Source organism: Salmo trutta, chromosome 38 (genome assembly GCF_901001165.1).
Source record: "Salmo trutta chromosome 38, fSalTru1.1, whole genome shotgun sequence".
Taxonomy (NCBI): Eukaryota; Metazoa; Chordata; class Actinopteri; order Salmoniformes; family Salmonidae; genus Salmo; species Salmo trutta.
Window position 1 is genome coordinate 26,083,032 of NC_042994.1, and position 15,259 is coordinate 26,098,290.

General features: G+C 45.4%; 1 protein-coding gene across 1 annotated transcript in view; it reads left to right on the plus strand.

The window, feature by feature from the left end:
* Nucleotides 1–463: 463 nt before the first annotated feature.
* Nucleotides 464–15,259, plus strand: part of LOC115178485 (mitotic spindle assembly checkpoint protein MAD1) — a 32,710-nt gene continuing 17,914 nt past the window's right edge. Inside the window, exons 1-10 of the mRNA XM_029739698.1 lie at nt 464–685; nt 807–1,319; nt 1,658–1,798; nt 3,148–3,327; nt 5,479–5,603; nt 5,769–5,850; nt 6,667–6,797; nt 7,761–7,875; nt 8,144–8,205; nt 13,984–14,070. Coding sequence (XP_029595558.1) covers nt 1,706–1,798; nt 3,148–3,327; nt 5,479–5,603; nt 5,769–5,850; nt 6,667–6,797; nt 7,761–7,875; nt 8,144–8,205; nt 13,984–14,070 — 875 coding nt within the window. The 5' untranslated portion in view covers nt 464–685; nt 807–1,319; nt 1,658–1,705. The remainder of the gene's footprint in view (nt 686–806; nt 1,320–1,657; nt 1,799–3,147; nt 3,328–5,478; nt 5,604–5,768; nt 5,851–6,666; nt 6,798–7,760; nt 7,876–8,143; nt 8,206–13,983; nt 14,071–15,259) is intronic.

Sequence of the window (15,259 nt, forward strand, 5' to 3'; positions counted from 1 at the left end):
TGAACCAGGGTCTGTAGTGACGCCTGTAGCACTGAGATGCATTGCCTTGGACTGCTGTGCTACTCTGGAGCTAGCTAACATGCATCTTCTTGCCCACCAGGGAGAGAGGCCCCAGAATGCTCGTTGACCATGGACATAGCCTCCTATGTCACATAGGAATATGAAGCTACTGAAATGTTGCCAGCTAGTTACCCTCTATGTTCTAGTGCAGCAAGCTTGTAAATAAACACTTGACCATGGACATCATAGCTCCTGTAAATGTTGTTCTCTCTCATAGAAGCTACAGCAACCTTGTAAACAGTTGACCACCATGGACATTGAGGATGACACGACGGTGTTCGCCACTCTTAAGTCGTTTAAGAGTTTCATCTCTCTCCCGGACACGTCTCGGAACCAGGGAGAACCAGCCCCGGTGCAGAGCGACGTCCTGCAGAAACAGTACCTGCAGAGATTACAGGTGGGTGGAGTAGGACAGAGCCACGTCCTACACCAACAGTACCTGCAGAGATTACAGGTGGGTGGAGTAGGACAGAGCCACGTCCTACACCAACAGTACCTACAGAGATTACAGGTGGGTGGAGTAGGACAGAGCCACGTCCTACACCAACAGTACCTACAGAGATTACAGGTGGGTGGAGTAGGACAGAGCCACGTCCTGCACCAACAGTACCTGCAGAGATTACAGGTGGGTGACCATGGACATCATAGCTCCTGTAAATGTTGTTCTCTCTCATAGAAGCTACAGCAACCTTGTAAACAGTTGACCACCAGTTGACCACCACCAACAGTACCTGCAGAGATTACAGGTGGGTGGAGTAGGACAGAGCCACGTCCTACACCAACAGTACCTGCAGAGATTACAGGTGGGTGGAGTAGGACAGAGCCACGTCCTACACCAACAGTACCTGCAGAGATTACAGGTGGGTGGAGTAGGACAGAGCCACGTCCTACACCAACAGTACCTGCAGAGATTACAGGTGGGTGGAGTAGGACAGAGCCACGTCCTACACCAACAGTACCTGCAGAGATTACAGGTGGGTGGAGTAGGACAGAGCCACGTCCTACACCAACAGTACCTGCAGAGATTACAGGTGGGTGGAGTAGGACAGAGCCACGTCCTACACCAACAGTACCTGCAGAGATTACAGGTGGGTGGAGTAGGACAGAGCCACGTCCTGCACCAACAGTACCTGCAGAGATTACAGGTGGGTGGAGTAGGACAGAGCCACGTCCTACACCAACAGTACCTGCAGAGATTACAGGTGGGTGGAGTAGGACAGAGCCACGTCCTACACCAACAGTACCTGCAGAGATTACAGGTGGGTGGAGTAGGACAGACATGTAAGGAGAGACACACACCTGCCCTGGTGCAGCACCACGTCCTACACCAACAGTATTTAGAGGGCAGAGGTGGTGGGACTGAGACAGACACATTGTATTGTTGTGAAGGTACAGTCTGAAACCTGTGTATGTAAGCCACAGAAAGTGACTGTGTCTCTGTAGTTGCTGGAGGCAGCAGAGAAGGTACAGTCTGAAACCTGTGTATGTAAGCCACAGAAAGTGACTGTGTCTCTGTAGTTGCTGGAGGCAGCAGAGAAGGTACAGTCTGAAACCTGTGTATGTAAGCCACAGAAAGTGACTGTGTCTCTGTGTGTAGTTGCTGGAGGCAGCAGAGAAGGTTCAGTCTAAGACCCAGCTGATCCAGATGGACCAGGAGAAGAGACAGATGGAGATCAGTCACAAGAGAGCACGCATCGAACTGGAGAAGAACGCTACGCTGAGCGCTAGGGACTTTGAGGTACGTAACACACACACCTGGAGGTAACACACACACACACACACCTGGAGGTAACACACACACACCTGGATGTAGTGGTTCTGTAGATGGTAGAGGACCACGGGGATGTGGAAGGTGGAGGACCACGGGGATGTGGAAGGTGGAGGACCACGGGGATGTGGAAGGTGGAGGACCACGGGGATGTGGAAGGTGGAGGACCACGGGGATGTAGAAGGTGGAGGACCACGGGGATGTAGAAGGTGGAGGACCACGGGGATGTGGAAGGTGGAGGACCACGGGGATGTAGAAGGTGGAGGACCACGGGGATGTAGAAGGTGGAGGACCACGGGGATGTAGAAGGTGGAGGACCACGGGGATGTAGAAGGTGGAGGACCACGGGGATGTAGAAGGTGGAGGACCACGGGGATGTAGAAGGTGGAGGACCACGGGGATGTAGAAGGTGGAGGACCACGGGGATGTAGAGGACCACGGGGATGTAGTGGTTCTGTAGAAGACAGATGAAAGGTCATGAATATACTAAACATGGGATATCAGGAGAGCTGTGATAAAGGACCATCTCTGAACGTGGGATATCAGGAGAGCTGTGATGAAGGACCATCTCTGAACGTGGGATATCAGGAGAGCTGTGATAAAGGACCATCTCTGAACATGGGATATCAGGAGAGCTGTGATTAAAGGACTGTATAAAGGACCATCTCTGAACGTGGGATATCAGGAGAGCTGTAATAAAGGACCATCTCTGAACATGGGATATCAGGAGAGCTGTGATAAAGGACTCTATAAAGGACCATCTCTGAACATGGGATATCAGGAGAGCTGTGATTAAAGGACTGTATAAAGGACCATCTCTGAACATGGGATATCAGGAGAGCTGTGATAAAGGACCATCTCTGAACCTGTTTAACGGTTACAAGCTACACTGAGGCAGCATAGATAATGCAACAATAACAACGAATGACTAAGAACACAGCTCACGTTGTGCCTGCACACCATCCCACCAGTCCAGAGATATGAGGGAGTCCTGGTGGTGTTGTGAAGGATGGAGAGGAGCTTGCTGCGTTCTCTGTGACTGAGGGCGAGGCAGGAGTTGGGGATCTGGGACCTAGTATGACTGCTTGTGATTGGCTGACCTCGCACAGGCCCCTGGCAACCATGACCCCGTGGCAACCAATGGGTTTGGCTAGGGCCAGTCGATGACTCCAGTGGGTGAGCCTGCTGCAGGTGTTAGACAGTAACGGAGTATCTGAGAAAGGGCTGTGAGGAGGAGATGGTGTGCTGAGAGGCAGGGAATTCATACACCAGTTTGTTTGATGTTCTTTGTTTCCTGGCCCACGTTCTAATTGTTCCAGCGTGAGGTGGACCGTAACCAGGACCTGCTGGGACGAATCAGACGCCTGGAAGAGAGGGAGGCGGAGTCTAGCCAGAGCCTATCGGAAAAGGCAGAGGCAAACCGTGCTCTCCGTCGGACCGTGGAGTCTCTCAACAGAAGGGTGGAGGAGAGGGACGGATGGCTCAACACCTCTAACCAGGTACACCTGTAACAGAGCTCAGATTATACCGTAAAATCACTCCTCTAACCAGGTACACCTGTAACAGAGCTCAGATTATACCGTAAAATCACTCCTCTAACCAGGTACACCTGTAACAGAGCTCAGATTATACCGTAAAATCACTCCTCTAACCAGGTACACCTGTAACAGAGTTCAGATTATACCGTAAAATCACTCCTCTAACCAGGTACACCTGTAACAGAGCTCAGATTATACCATAAAATCACTCCTCTAACCAGGTACACCTGTAACAGAGTTCAGATTATACCGTAAAATCACTCCTCTAACCAGGTACACCTGTAACAGAGTTCAGATTATACCGTAAAATCACTCCTCTAACCAGGTACACCTGTAACAGAGCTCAGATTATACCATGAGATCACTCCACTAACCAGGTACACCTGTAACAGAGCTCAGATTATACCATGAGATCACTCCACTACTTGATATGTCTCCACTATAGGTTCACCGATTTCTGATTTTTCAACGCTGATACCGATTATTGGAAGACCAAAAAAAGCCGATACCAATTAATCGGCCTATTTATTTTTTGAATAATATTTTTTTGAATAATATTTTTTTTGTGTGTGTGTGTGTGTGTGTGTGTGTGTGTGTGTGTGTGTGTGTGTGTGTGTGTGTAATATGACAATTACAACAATACTGAATGAACAATGAATACTTTTTTATTTTAACTTAATATAATACATAAATAAAATCTATTTAGTCTCAAATAAATAATGAAACATGATCAATTTGTTTTAAATAATGCAAAAACACAGTGTTGGAGAAGAAAGTAAAAGTGCAATATGTTGCATGTAAAAAAACATTGGAACATATGAAAACTGGTGGTTCCTTTTAACATGAGTCTTCAATATTCCCAGGTAAGAAGTTTTAGGTTGTAGTTATTATAGGAATTATGACGCATCGACTATTTCTCTCTATACCATTTGTATTTCATATACCTTTGACTATTGGATGTTCTTATAGGCACTTTAGTATTGCCAGCCTAATCTCGGGAGTTGATAGGTTTGAAGTCATAAACAGCGCTGTGCTTCAAGCATTGCTAAGAGCTGCTGGCAAACACAGTAAAGTTTGAATGAATGCTTACGAGCCTGCTGCTTCCTACCGCCGCTCTGTCAGACTGCTCTATCAAATCATAGACTTAATTATAATATAATAAACACAGAAATACGAGCCTTAGGTCATTAATATGGTCAAATCCGGAAACTATCATTTGATAACAAAACGTTTATTCTTTCAGTGAAATACGGAATCGTTCCGTATTTTATCGAAAGGGTGGCATCCATAAGTCTAAATATTGCTGTTACATTGCACAACCTTCAATGTTATGTCATAATTATGTAAAATTCTGGCAAATTAGTTCGCAACGAGCCAGGCTGCCCAAACTGTTGCATATACCCTGACTCTGCGTGCAATGAACGCAAGAGAAGTGACACAATTTCCCTAGTTTAATATTGCCTGCTAACATGAATTTCTTTTAACTAAATATGCAGGTTTAAAAAAAATATACTTCTGTGTATTGATTTTAATAAAGGCATTGATGTTTATGGTTAGGTACATTGGTGCAATGATTGTGCTTTTGTTAAATCATCACCCGTTTGGCGTAGTAGGCTGTGATTCGATGAGAAATTAACAGGCACCACATTGACTATATGCAACGCAGGACACGCTAGTTAACCTAGTAATATCATCAACCATGTGTAGTTAACTAGTGATTATGTGAAGATTGATTTTTTTTTTTTTTTTATAAGATAAGTTTAATGCTAGCTAGCAACTTACCTTGGCTCTTTGCTGCCCTCGCGTAACAGGTGGTCAGCCTGCCACACAGTCGTCTCGTGGAATGCAATGTAATGGGCCATAATCGGCATCCAAAAATTCCCGATTACCGATTTTGTTATGAAAAGTTGAAATCCGCTCTAATTAACCGGTCGACCTCTAGTCTCCACTCACATCGTCAAATTGCTACTTTTCTGTGGAGTAACTCATTATTTGTCATATATATATATATATATATATATAAAATTTCAATCCCAGCCCGCGTCCCCGCAGCAGGCAGCGGTAGTGCCACACACAGCTGATGGCTACAGTATGTGTTATTTGTCCCTGTAGATGGTGAGTGGTTTAAAGGATGAGATCCGTGACCTGAAGCAGCAGATTCAGACTCGGGACAACACCATCTCTAAGCAGACACTGGAGAACCAGGGACTACAGGAACAAGTGGAGCTACAACACAGGTAACACACACTCCTTCCTTTCTTCTGATTGGTATTTCCTGGTTTCCCTTCCCTCTGATTGGTCCTGCCTGTATTTCATTCCCTTTGATTGGTCCTGCCTGTATTTCATTCCCTCTGATTGGTCCTGCCTGGATTTCATCCCCCCATGACTGGTCCTCTTTACAGGAAGTACCAGGAAGTGTCTCAGCGGTGCCAGGCCCTCCAGTCAGCATCGTCCACCTGCTCCGACCACGAACTCAAGATTAAGGTGAGGCTAAGATTATTGTTGTTCAAAGTAGGACTAAAATGAATGTCTAGATTAAGATTGGTATTAATACAGTTCAGATTGGGACTAGGTTTAGAAAACTAGGAGGTTAGGACTAGGGTTGACTGATGTATGAAGATTGAGACTGATTGTACCTGAATTCAAATTAGGACTGGGATGAGATTGGGACGAGAGTTGGAGCTAGGTTAGGATTAGGACTGGGATGAGATAGGGACGAGAGTTGGGGAGCTAGGTTAGGATTAGGACTGGGGTTGAGGATTGGGACTCGAGTTGGGAGCTAGGTTAGGATTAGGACTAGGGTTGAGATAGGGACTAGAGTTGGGGAGCTAGGTTAGGATTAGGACTGGGGTTGAGATTGGGACTAGAGTTGGGGAGCTAGGAAAAGGACTGAAGTATCAGTCTGTCTATTCTGTGGTGCTTTATTTGCCTGTAGAGGTTTTGAGCTGTTGTACCTGCATTTGCTCTGTTCATTTTTTTGCTTCTGCTTATTTTGGCATCCATGTGTGTTCTCTCCAAAGTGTCATTTGGGAAGTAAAGTGGTAATTTTTTAAAAGCAGCCAGTGAGAGGCCTCTGTCCCCTGTAGGCTTTATAAACTCTCAATGTAATCACCATGTATTTTTACTGGGTTTAAATGACCTGCCATCAAATGAAGAGATGCTATTAACTCTTCAGTTTAACACAAACTCAAACTCCACATGATGTTCACCTTTCAGATGGTCATTAAGTCTCTTTAATGAGCAGAGAATACAACTCAAAGGTGTGTGTGTCTCCTCTCTTCCCCCCCCCCCCCCCCCCAGGAGTTGGAGAGGAAGTTGGCTCTGCAGGAACAGGATGTTGTCATAGTGAAGAACATGAGGTCAGAGGTTGCTAGGGTCCCGGATATGGACAAGGAGCTCCGACAGCTAAGAGAGGAGAATGTTTACCTCAGGTAACACTACTAGAACACATGGAGCAGGACAGCTAAGAGAGGAGAATGTTTACCTCAGGTAACACTACTAGAACACATGGAGCAGGACAGCTACGAGAGGAGAATGTTTACCTCAGGTAACACTACTAGAACACATGGAGCAGGACAGCTAAGAGAGGATAATGTTTACCTCAGGTAACACTACTAGAACACATGGAGCAGGACAGCTACGAGAGGAGAATGTTTACCTCAGGTAACACTACTAGAACACATGGAGCAGGACAGCTAAGAGAGGAGAATGTTTACCTCAGGTAACACTACTAGAACACATGGAGCAGGACAGCTAAGAGAGGAGAATGTTTACCTCAGGTAACACTACTAGAACACATGGAGCAGGACAGCTAAGAGAGGAGAATGTTTACCTCAGGTAACACTACTAGAACACATGGAGCAGGACAGCTACGAGAGGAGAATGTTTACCTCAGGTAACACTACTAGAACACATGGAGCAGGACAGCTACGAGAGGAGAATGTTTACCTCAGGTAACACTACTAGAACACATGGAGCAGGACAGCTACGAGAGGAGAATGTTTACCTCAGGTAACACTACTAGAACACATGGAGCAGGACAGCTAAGAGAGGAGAATGTTTACCTCAGGTAACACTACTAGAACACATGGAGCAGGACAGCTAAGAGAGGAGAATGTTTACCTCAGGTAACACTACTAGAACACATGGAGCAGGACAGCTACGAGAGGAGAATGTTTACCTCAGGTAACACTACTAGAACACATGGAGCAGGACAGCTAAGAGAGGAGAATGTTTACCTCAGGTAACACTACTAGAACACGTGGAGCAGGACAGCTAAGAGAGGTTATTTGTAGGTTTAAAAGAAGACAACTATCATTAATGTCTCTTAAACCTCTCTCCCTCTCTCTTTCTCTCTCTTATCTCTCACTGTCTCCCCTCATTCTGTATCCCAGGGAGACGAGGGAGAACGTGATCCTGCTGAAGGAGGAAACGGAGGGATTGAGACGTAAGGTAGAACGGATGGAGAAGATGAAAGAGGAGATGGTGAACGTGGAGCTGGAGAAGGAGGTGTGTGACCTGTTAGCGTGGAATGACCTGTTGGTGTTTTAAATGTGAAACAGGGCTGGAGGAAAAACATTTGCAGTATGCTGTCTGTTCTAATTAATGGTTGTTCTAAAACACAGCTGAAAAGGAAACGTAACTTTTCTTTTTTAATTAGCGAAAAATAAACATCTCAGGGTTGGAAACAATCTGCATAATAGTTTAATTTGTAAATGTGGAGCCTTGAATCCCTCTACCCTGGTGTGTAATCTTGTTCCTTCCACTCCTCCTTCAGAAACTGTCTCAGAAACTGCAGGCCTGGGAGAACCTGGGACAGTCTACTGGACTCAACATACGGTCAGCTGGAATGTCTCTGTCTGTAGTATAATATTTCACCACTGGGCGGAGCTCTTGAGTCATGACAAATACTGGTGCCTCATTCTCTCTGTGAAGAGAGAGTGACGTTTTATGATTTGTTTGCTTTATGCCTGCTGTGTGTGTGTGTGTGTGTGTGTGTGTGTGTGTGTGTGTGTGTGTGTGTGTGTGTTCTGGGCTGAAAGCCCATAATGACAGAATGATTGCATGTTTCCATATGAGCAGCGAAGCACATCAGACACATTCCAAACACTGCACTGCATCTAACACACACACACACACACACTATATTTTTCTCTCATGACTACCCCAGTGTTTGATGTACACTGAGTGGCCAGATTATTAGGTACATCACTTTGTTCACCAAAATAGATGGCTCCTACAGAGAGTGAGTCACGTGGCTCTCTATAGAAAGCAGGCAGACAGGCATCGAGGCATTCAGTTACTGTTTGATTGAACGTTAGGATGGGAAAACGAGTGACCTGAGAGACTGAGCGTGGTATGGTCGTCACTGCCAGGTGCTTCAGATCCAGTGTCTCAGAAACATGGCTGTACCTAATAAACTGTGTAAATTGAATGTTAAATGGTGCACGTTTTCTCGTTCTCTCTCCCACACGATACTCTCAAATGGCATCACTCACCTTGACATTGCGCTTGATGTTCTTAGGCTTGTGTGCGGCTGCTCGTTTCACGTGTTTCAGCACTCGGTGGTCCCGTTCTGTGAGCTTGTGTGGCCTACCACTTCGCAGCTGAGCCGTTGTTGCTATTAGACGTTTACTCTTCACAATAACAGCACTTACGGTTGCCCGGGGCAACTCTAGCAGGGCAAAAATATGAACTGACTTGTTGGAACGGTGGCATCCTATGACGGTGCCACGTTGAAAGTCACTGAGCTCTTCAGTAAGGCCATTCTACTGCCGATGAGTGTCTATGGAGATTGCATGGCTGTGTGCTTGATTTTAGACACCTGTCAGCAACGGGTATGGCTGAAATAGCCGAATCCACTAATTTGAAGGGATGTCCACATACTTTTGTATGTGTATGTATATATAAATAACAGTCAAAAGTTTGGACACACCTACTCATTACTATTTTCTACATTGTATAATAGTGAAGACATCAAAACTATGAAATCACACATATGGAATCATGTAATAACCAAAACAGTGTCAAAATATATTTTAGGTTCTTCAAAGTAGCCACCCTTTGCCTTGATGACAGCTTTGCACACTCTTGGCATTCTCTCAACCAGCTTCATGAGGAATGCTTTTTCAACAGTCTTGAAGGAGTTCCCACATATGCTGAGCGCTTGTTGGGTGCTTTTCCTTCACACTGTGGTACAACTCATCCCAAACCATCTCAATTGGGTTGAGGTCGAGTGATTGTGGAGGCCAGGTCATCTGATGCAGCACTCCATTACTCTCCTTGGTCAAATAGCCCTTACACAGCCTGGAGGTATGTTTAGGGTGATTGTCCTGTTGAAAAAGAAATGATAGTCCCACTAAGCGCAAACCAGATGGGATGGCGTATCACTGCAGAATGCTGTGGTAGCCATGATGGTTAAGTGTGTCTTGAATTCTAAATAAATGATGTCACTGTCACCAGCAAAGCACCATCACACCTCCTCCATGCTTCACGGTGGGAACCACACATACAGAGATCATCCATTCATCTACTCTGCGCCTCACAAAGACATGGCGGTTGGAACCAAAAATTGCAAATTTGGACTCATCAGACCAAAAATACAGCTTTTCATTGGTCTAATGTCCATTGCTCGTCTTTCTTGGCCCAAGCAAGTCTCTTCTTCTTATTGGTGTCCTTTAGTAGTGGTTTCTTTGCAGCAACTCGACCATGAAGGCCTGATTCACGCAGTCTCCTCTGAACAGTTGATGTTGAGACGTGTCTGTTACGTGAACTCTGTGAAGCATTTATTTGGGCTGCAATTTCTGAGGCTGGTAACTCTAATGAACGTATCCTCTGTAGCAGAGGTAACTCTGGATCTTCCTTTCCTGTGGCGGTCCTCATGATTGGCTCAAACGCATTAATAAGGAAAGAAATTCCACAAATGAACTTTCAACAAGGCACACCTGTTAATTGATGTGCGTTGGTTGAGAGAATGCCAAGAGTGTGCAAAGCTGTCATCACGGCAAAGGGTAGCTACTTTGAAGACTCTCAAATATCAAATGTATTTTAACACTTTTTTTTGGTTACTACATGATTCCATATGTGTTATAGTGTTGATGTCTTCACTATTATTCTACAAAGTGGAAAATAGTAAAAATTAAGAAAAACCCTTAAATGGATGTGTCCAATCTTTTGACTGGTACTGTATATATATATATATATATATACATACATACATACATACATACATACATACATACATACATACATACATACATACATACATACATACACAAACAAACAATCCAAGGTGGTAGAATATTCAGATGGATACTGTTAGATTTACATTTTACTGTGACTAGTTGTCCGTCTTCTCGCTTTCTCTCTGTGGTTGTCACTCTGTCTCTCTATTTTCTGTTTTAACATTTTGGAAGATAGACCAGTGATTCCCAACCGGTGGGCCTTGAGCAGCTCTCGGGTGGGCCTTGAGCAGCTCTCGGGTGGGCCTTGAGCAGCTCTCGGGTGGGCCTTGAGCAGCTCTCGGGTGGGCCTTGAGCAGCTCTCGGGTGGGCCTTGAGCAGCTCTCCGGTGGGCCTTGAGCAGCTCTCGGGTGGGCCACAAAACATTTCCTAATCTTGATACATAAAAAAAAAAAAACACATGATCTCTTTAATGTGACCTATGGGATGTTGACTTGGGCGCACCAGTGGCAGTCAGATAATACACTGAATGTCACATGGTTCAATCTGTCTGGTTGATCCAAGTCCAGTGTTCTCATGCTGTTACATTTAGTATCATTTGAGTGGGTGCATCACAAGCAAAGTCATTTGTATTGTTTTACTTGGTCTGTGAACCATTAGCACAGGAGATCCAGCTTAGCCAGAGTCAGTTATTTCTTAACATACTGTGTGTCTCTGGGCGTAGCTGTACCACAGCCTCTGCTACAGAAACAACTGGTGCGTGGCTTCGTGTCCACCGTTTTTATCTGAGATATATTCAGGGTTTTTCTAGCCCAGATTTGCGGGATGCTCTTAAAGGGGTACACACAAATTAACCATCATGAATTAGGTTAATAAACCTTATTTAAGGTTTGTCACAGAAAATAGTTTTTTTGCAGTTTGGATCAGATGAGATGGAGGTCATTACCAGTAAATATACTGAATATAAACACAACATGCAATCATTTTATTAATTTTTGAGTTACAGTTCATATGAGGAAATCAGTCAATTAAAATAAATGAATTAGGCCGTAATCTATGGATTTCACACGACTTGGAATACAGATATGCACCTGTTGGTCACAGATGCCTCACAATAGGCATCACCATCTCGATAGGGTATTTTCGTGCATTCAAATTGCAATTGTTTTCATTGTCCGTAGCTTATGCCTGCCTATACCATACCGCCAGCATGGGGCACTCTGTTCACAACGTTGACATCAGCAAACCGCTCGCCCACACAACGTCATACATACGGTCTGCGGTTGAGGCAGGTTGGATGTTCTGCCAAATTCTCTAAAATGATGTTGGAGGCGGTTTATGGTAGAGAAATGAACATTCAATTCTCTGGCAGCAGCTCTAGTGGACATTCCTGAAGTCAACATGCTAATTGCACGCTCCCTCAGCTTGAGACGTCTGTGGCAGTGTGTTTGATACGACTGCACATTTTAGTGGCCGTTTATTGTCCCCCAGCACAAGGTGCATCTGTGTAATGACCATGCTGTTTAATCAGCTTCTTGATATGCCACACCTGTCAGGTGGATGGATTATAATACAATTTGAGAGAAATAAGCTTTTTTTTTTGTGCATATGGAACATTTCCTGTGATCTTTTTAGTCCAGCTCCTGAATCATGGGAGCAACACTTTACATGTTGCGTTTATATATTTCTGTTCAGGTTAATAAACTGTAGGTTAATAAACTGTCACGGTGTATAAGGTTAGTAACCACTGCTCTAGACTGTAATATGAGGAGAAGGGAAGCTGGTGGAACTCATTTAATAGTTAGTCTTTAAGGACTTGAAAGAATAGAAGCTTCCAGAGAGTTTAGATTCAGCATGCATTCCAAATGGCACCCGATTCCCTATGGGCCCTGGGTCCTGGTCAAAAGTACTGCACTATATAGGGAATAGGGTGCTACTTGGGATACCGACAGTGTTGGTTAATTGAGCTACTGTAGCGTCTAGGTCCATCAGTTAAGCTTTAGGACTGGAGACAAGCACTTTGAGAAGCTGTGTGATCTCTTTAGAACCTACCCATCTGTCTGTTCCCTCACACTAATTAGTCCTCATCTTCTCTCTATTGCTCTCTTCCCTCTCTGCTCCACCCCTGCTCGCTCTTCCCACTGTCCTCCTCTCTCCTCCTCCCCTGCTCTCTCTTCCCACTGTCCTCCTCTCTCCTCCTCCCCTGCTCTCTCTTCCCACTGTCCTCCTCTCTGCTCCACCCCTGCTCTCTCTTCCCTCTCTCCTCCTCCCCTGCTCTCTCTTCCCTCTCTCCTCCTCCCCTGCTCTCTCTTCCCTCTCTCCTCCACCCCTGCTCTCTCTTCCCTCTCTCCTCCTCCCCTGCTCTCTCTTCCCTCTCTCCTCCTCCCCTGCTCTCTCTTCCCACTGTCCTCCTCTCTCCTCCACCCCTGCTCTCTCTTCCCTCTCTCCTCCTCCCCTGCTCTCTCTTCCCTCTCTCCTCCTCCCCTGCTCTCTCTTCCCTCTCTCCTCCTCCCCTGCTCTCTCTCCCTCTCTCCTCCACCCCTGCTCTCTCTTCCCTCTCTCCTCCTCCCCTGCTCTCTCTTCCCTCTCTCCTCCTCCCCTGCTCTCTCTTCCCTCTCTCCTCCTCCCCTGCTCTCTCTTCCCTCTCTCCTCCACCCCTGCTCTCTCTTCCCTCTCTCCTCCACCCCTGCTCTCTCTTCCCTCTCTCCTCCTCCCCTGCTCTCTCTTCCCTCTCTCCTTCACCCCTGCTCTCTCTTCCCTCTCTCCTCCTCCCCTGCTCTCTCTTCCCTCTCTCCTCCTCCCCTGCTCTCTCTTCCCTCTCTCCTCCTCCCCTGCTCTCTCTCCCTCTCTCCTCCACCCCTGCTCTCTCTTCCCTCTCTCCTCCTCCCCTGCTCTCTCTTCCCTCTCTCCTCCTCCCCTGCTCTCTCTTCCCACTGTCCTCCTCTCTGCTCCACCCCTGCTCTCTCTTCCCTCTCTCCTCCTCCCCTGCTCTCTCTCCCTCTCTCCTCCACCCCTGCTCTCTCTTCCCTCTCTCCTCCTCCACCCCTGCTCTCTCTTCCCTCTCTCCTCCTCCCCTGCTCTCTCTCCCTCTCTCCTCCACCCCTGCTCTCTCTTCCCTCTCTCCTCCTCCACCTCTGCTCTCTCTTCCCACTGTCCTCTCTCCTCCTCCCCTGCTCTCTCTTCCCACTGTCCTCTCTCCTCCTCCCCTGCTCTCTTCCCACTGTCCTCCTCTCTCCTCCACCCCTGCTCTCTCTGTCCTCCTCTCTCCTCCACCCCTGCTCTCTCTCTCCTCCTCTCTCCTCCACCCCTGCTCTCTGTCTCAGCAGGGTAGGAGGTTGACATGTGGTTTATCAGAATGTCTAATACATGAGGTCTGTCTCTCTGAGCTCTCTGGATAAACATGCAGTGTGTTAACCCTGTGTTGTGTCCCCTACAGGACACCAGAGGATCTGTCCAGAGAGGTGATTCAGATCCAACAGCGAGAGATCACTGTCAAACAACACAACTACACTCTCACCAGCAGGTAACACACACATCAATGATGTTTAATCAGCTTCTTGATATGCCACGCCTGTCAGGTGGATGGATTGATTATCTTGGCAAAGGACAAATGCTCACTAACAGGGATGTAATATTTGAATAGAAAATGAGAGAAATAAGGATAATTTCTGGGATCATTTATTTCAGCTCATGAGACATGGGACCATCACTTTACATGTTATATTTTTGTTTAGTGTAGTTAGCGTGCTATAGAACTATAGGTATCAGATGCTCTGTTTAGTTAGCGTGCTATAGAACTATAGGTATCAGATGCTCTGTTTAGTTAGCGTGCCATAGAACTATAGGTATCAGATGCTCTGTTTAGTTAGCGTGCCATAGAACTATAGGTATCAGATGCTCTGTTTAGTTAGCGTGCCATAGAACTATAGGTATCAGATGCTCTGTTTAGTTAGCGTGCCATAGAACTATAGGTATCAGATGCTCTGTTTAGTTAGCGTGCCATAGAACTATAGGTATCAGATGCTCTGTTTAGTTAGCATGCCATAGAACTATAGGTATCAGATGCTCTGTTTAGTTAGCGTGCCATAGAACTATAGGTATCATATGCTCTGTTTAGTTAGCGTGCCATAGAACTATAGGTATCATATGCTCTGTTTAGTTAGCGTGCCATAGAACTATAGGTATCAGATGCTCTGTTTAGTTAGCGTGCCATAGAACTATAGGTATCGGATGCTCTGTTTAGTTAGTGTGCTATAGAACTATAGGTATCAGATGCTCTGTTTAGTTAGCGTGCTATAGAACTATAGGTATCAGATTAGAGGTCGACCGATTATGAATTTTCAACGCCGATGCCGATTATTGGAGGAACAAAAAAAGCGATACCGATTAATCGGCCGATTTAAATAAAAAATCTTATTTAAAAAATGTTTTTTTATTTTTTTTATTTTTTAAAATGTATTTATTTATTTGTAATCATGACAATTAAAACAATACTTAATGAACACTTATTTTAACTTAATATAATATATCAATCAAATAAATTTAGCCTCAAATAAATAATGAAACATGTTCAATTTGGTTTAAATAATGCAAAAACAAAGTGTTGGAGAAGAAAGTAAAAGTGCAATATGTGCCATGTAAAAAAGCTAACGTTTAAGTTCCTTGCTCAGAACATGAGAACATATGAAAGCTGGTGGTTCCTTTTAACATGA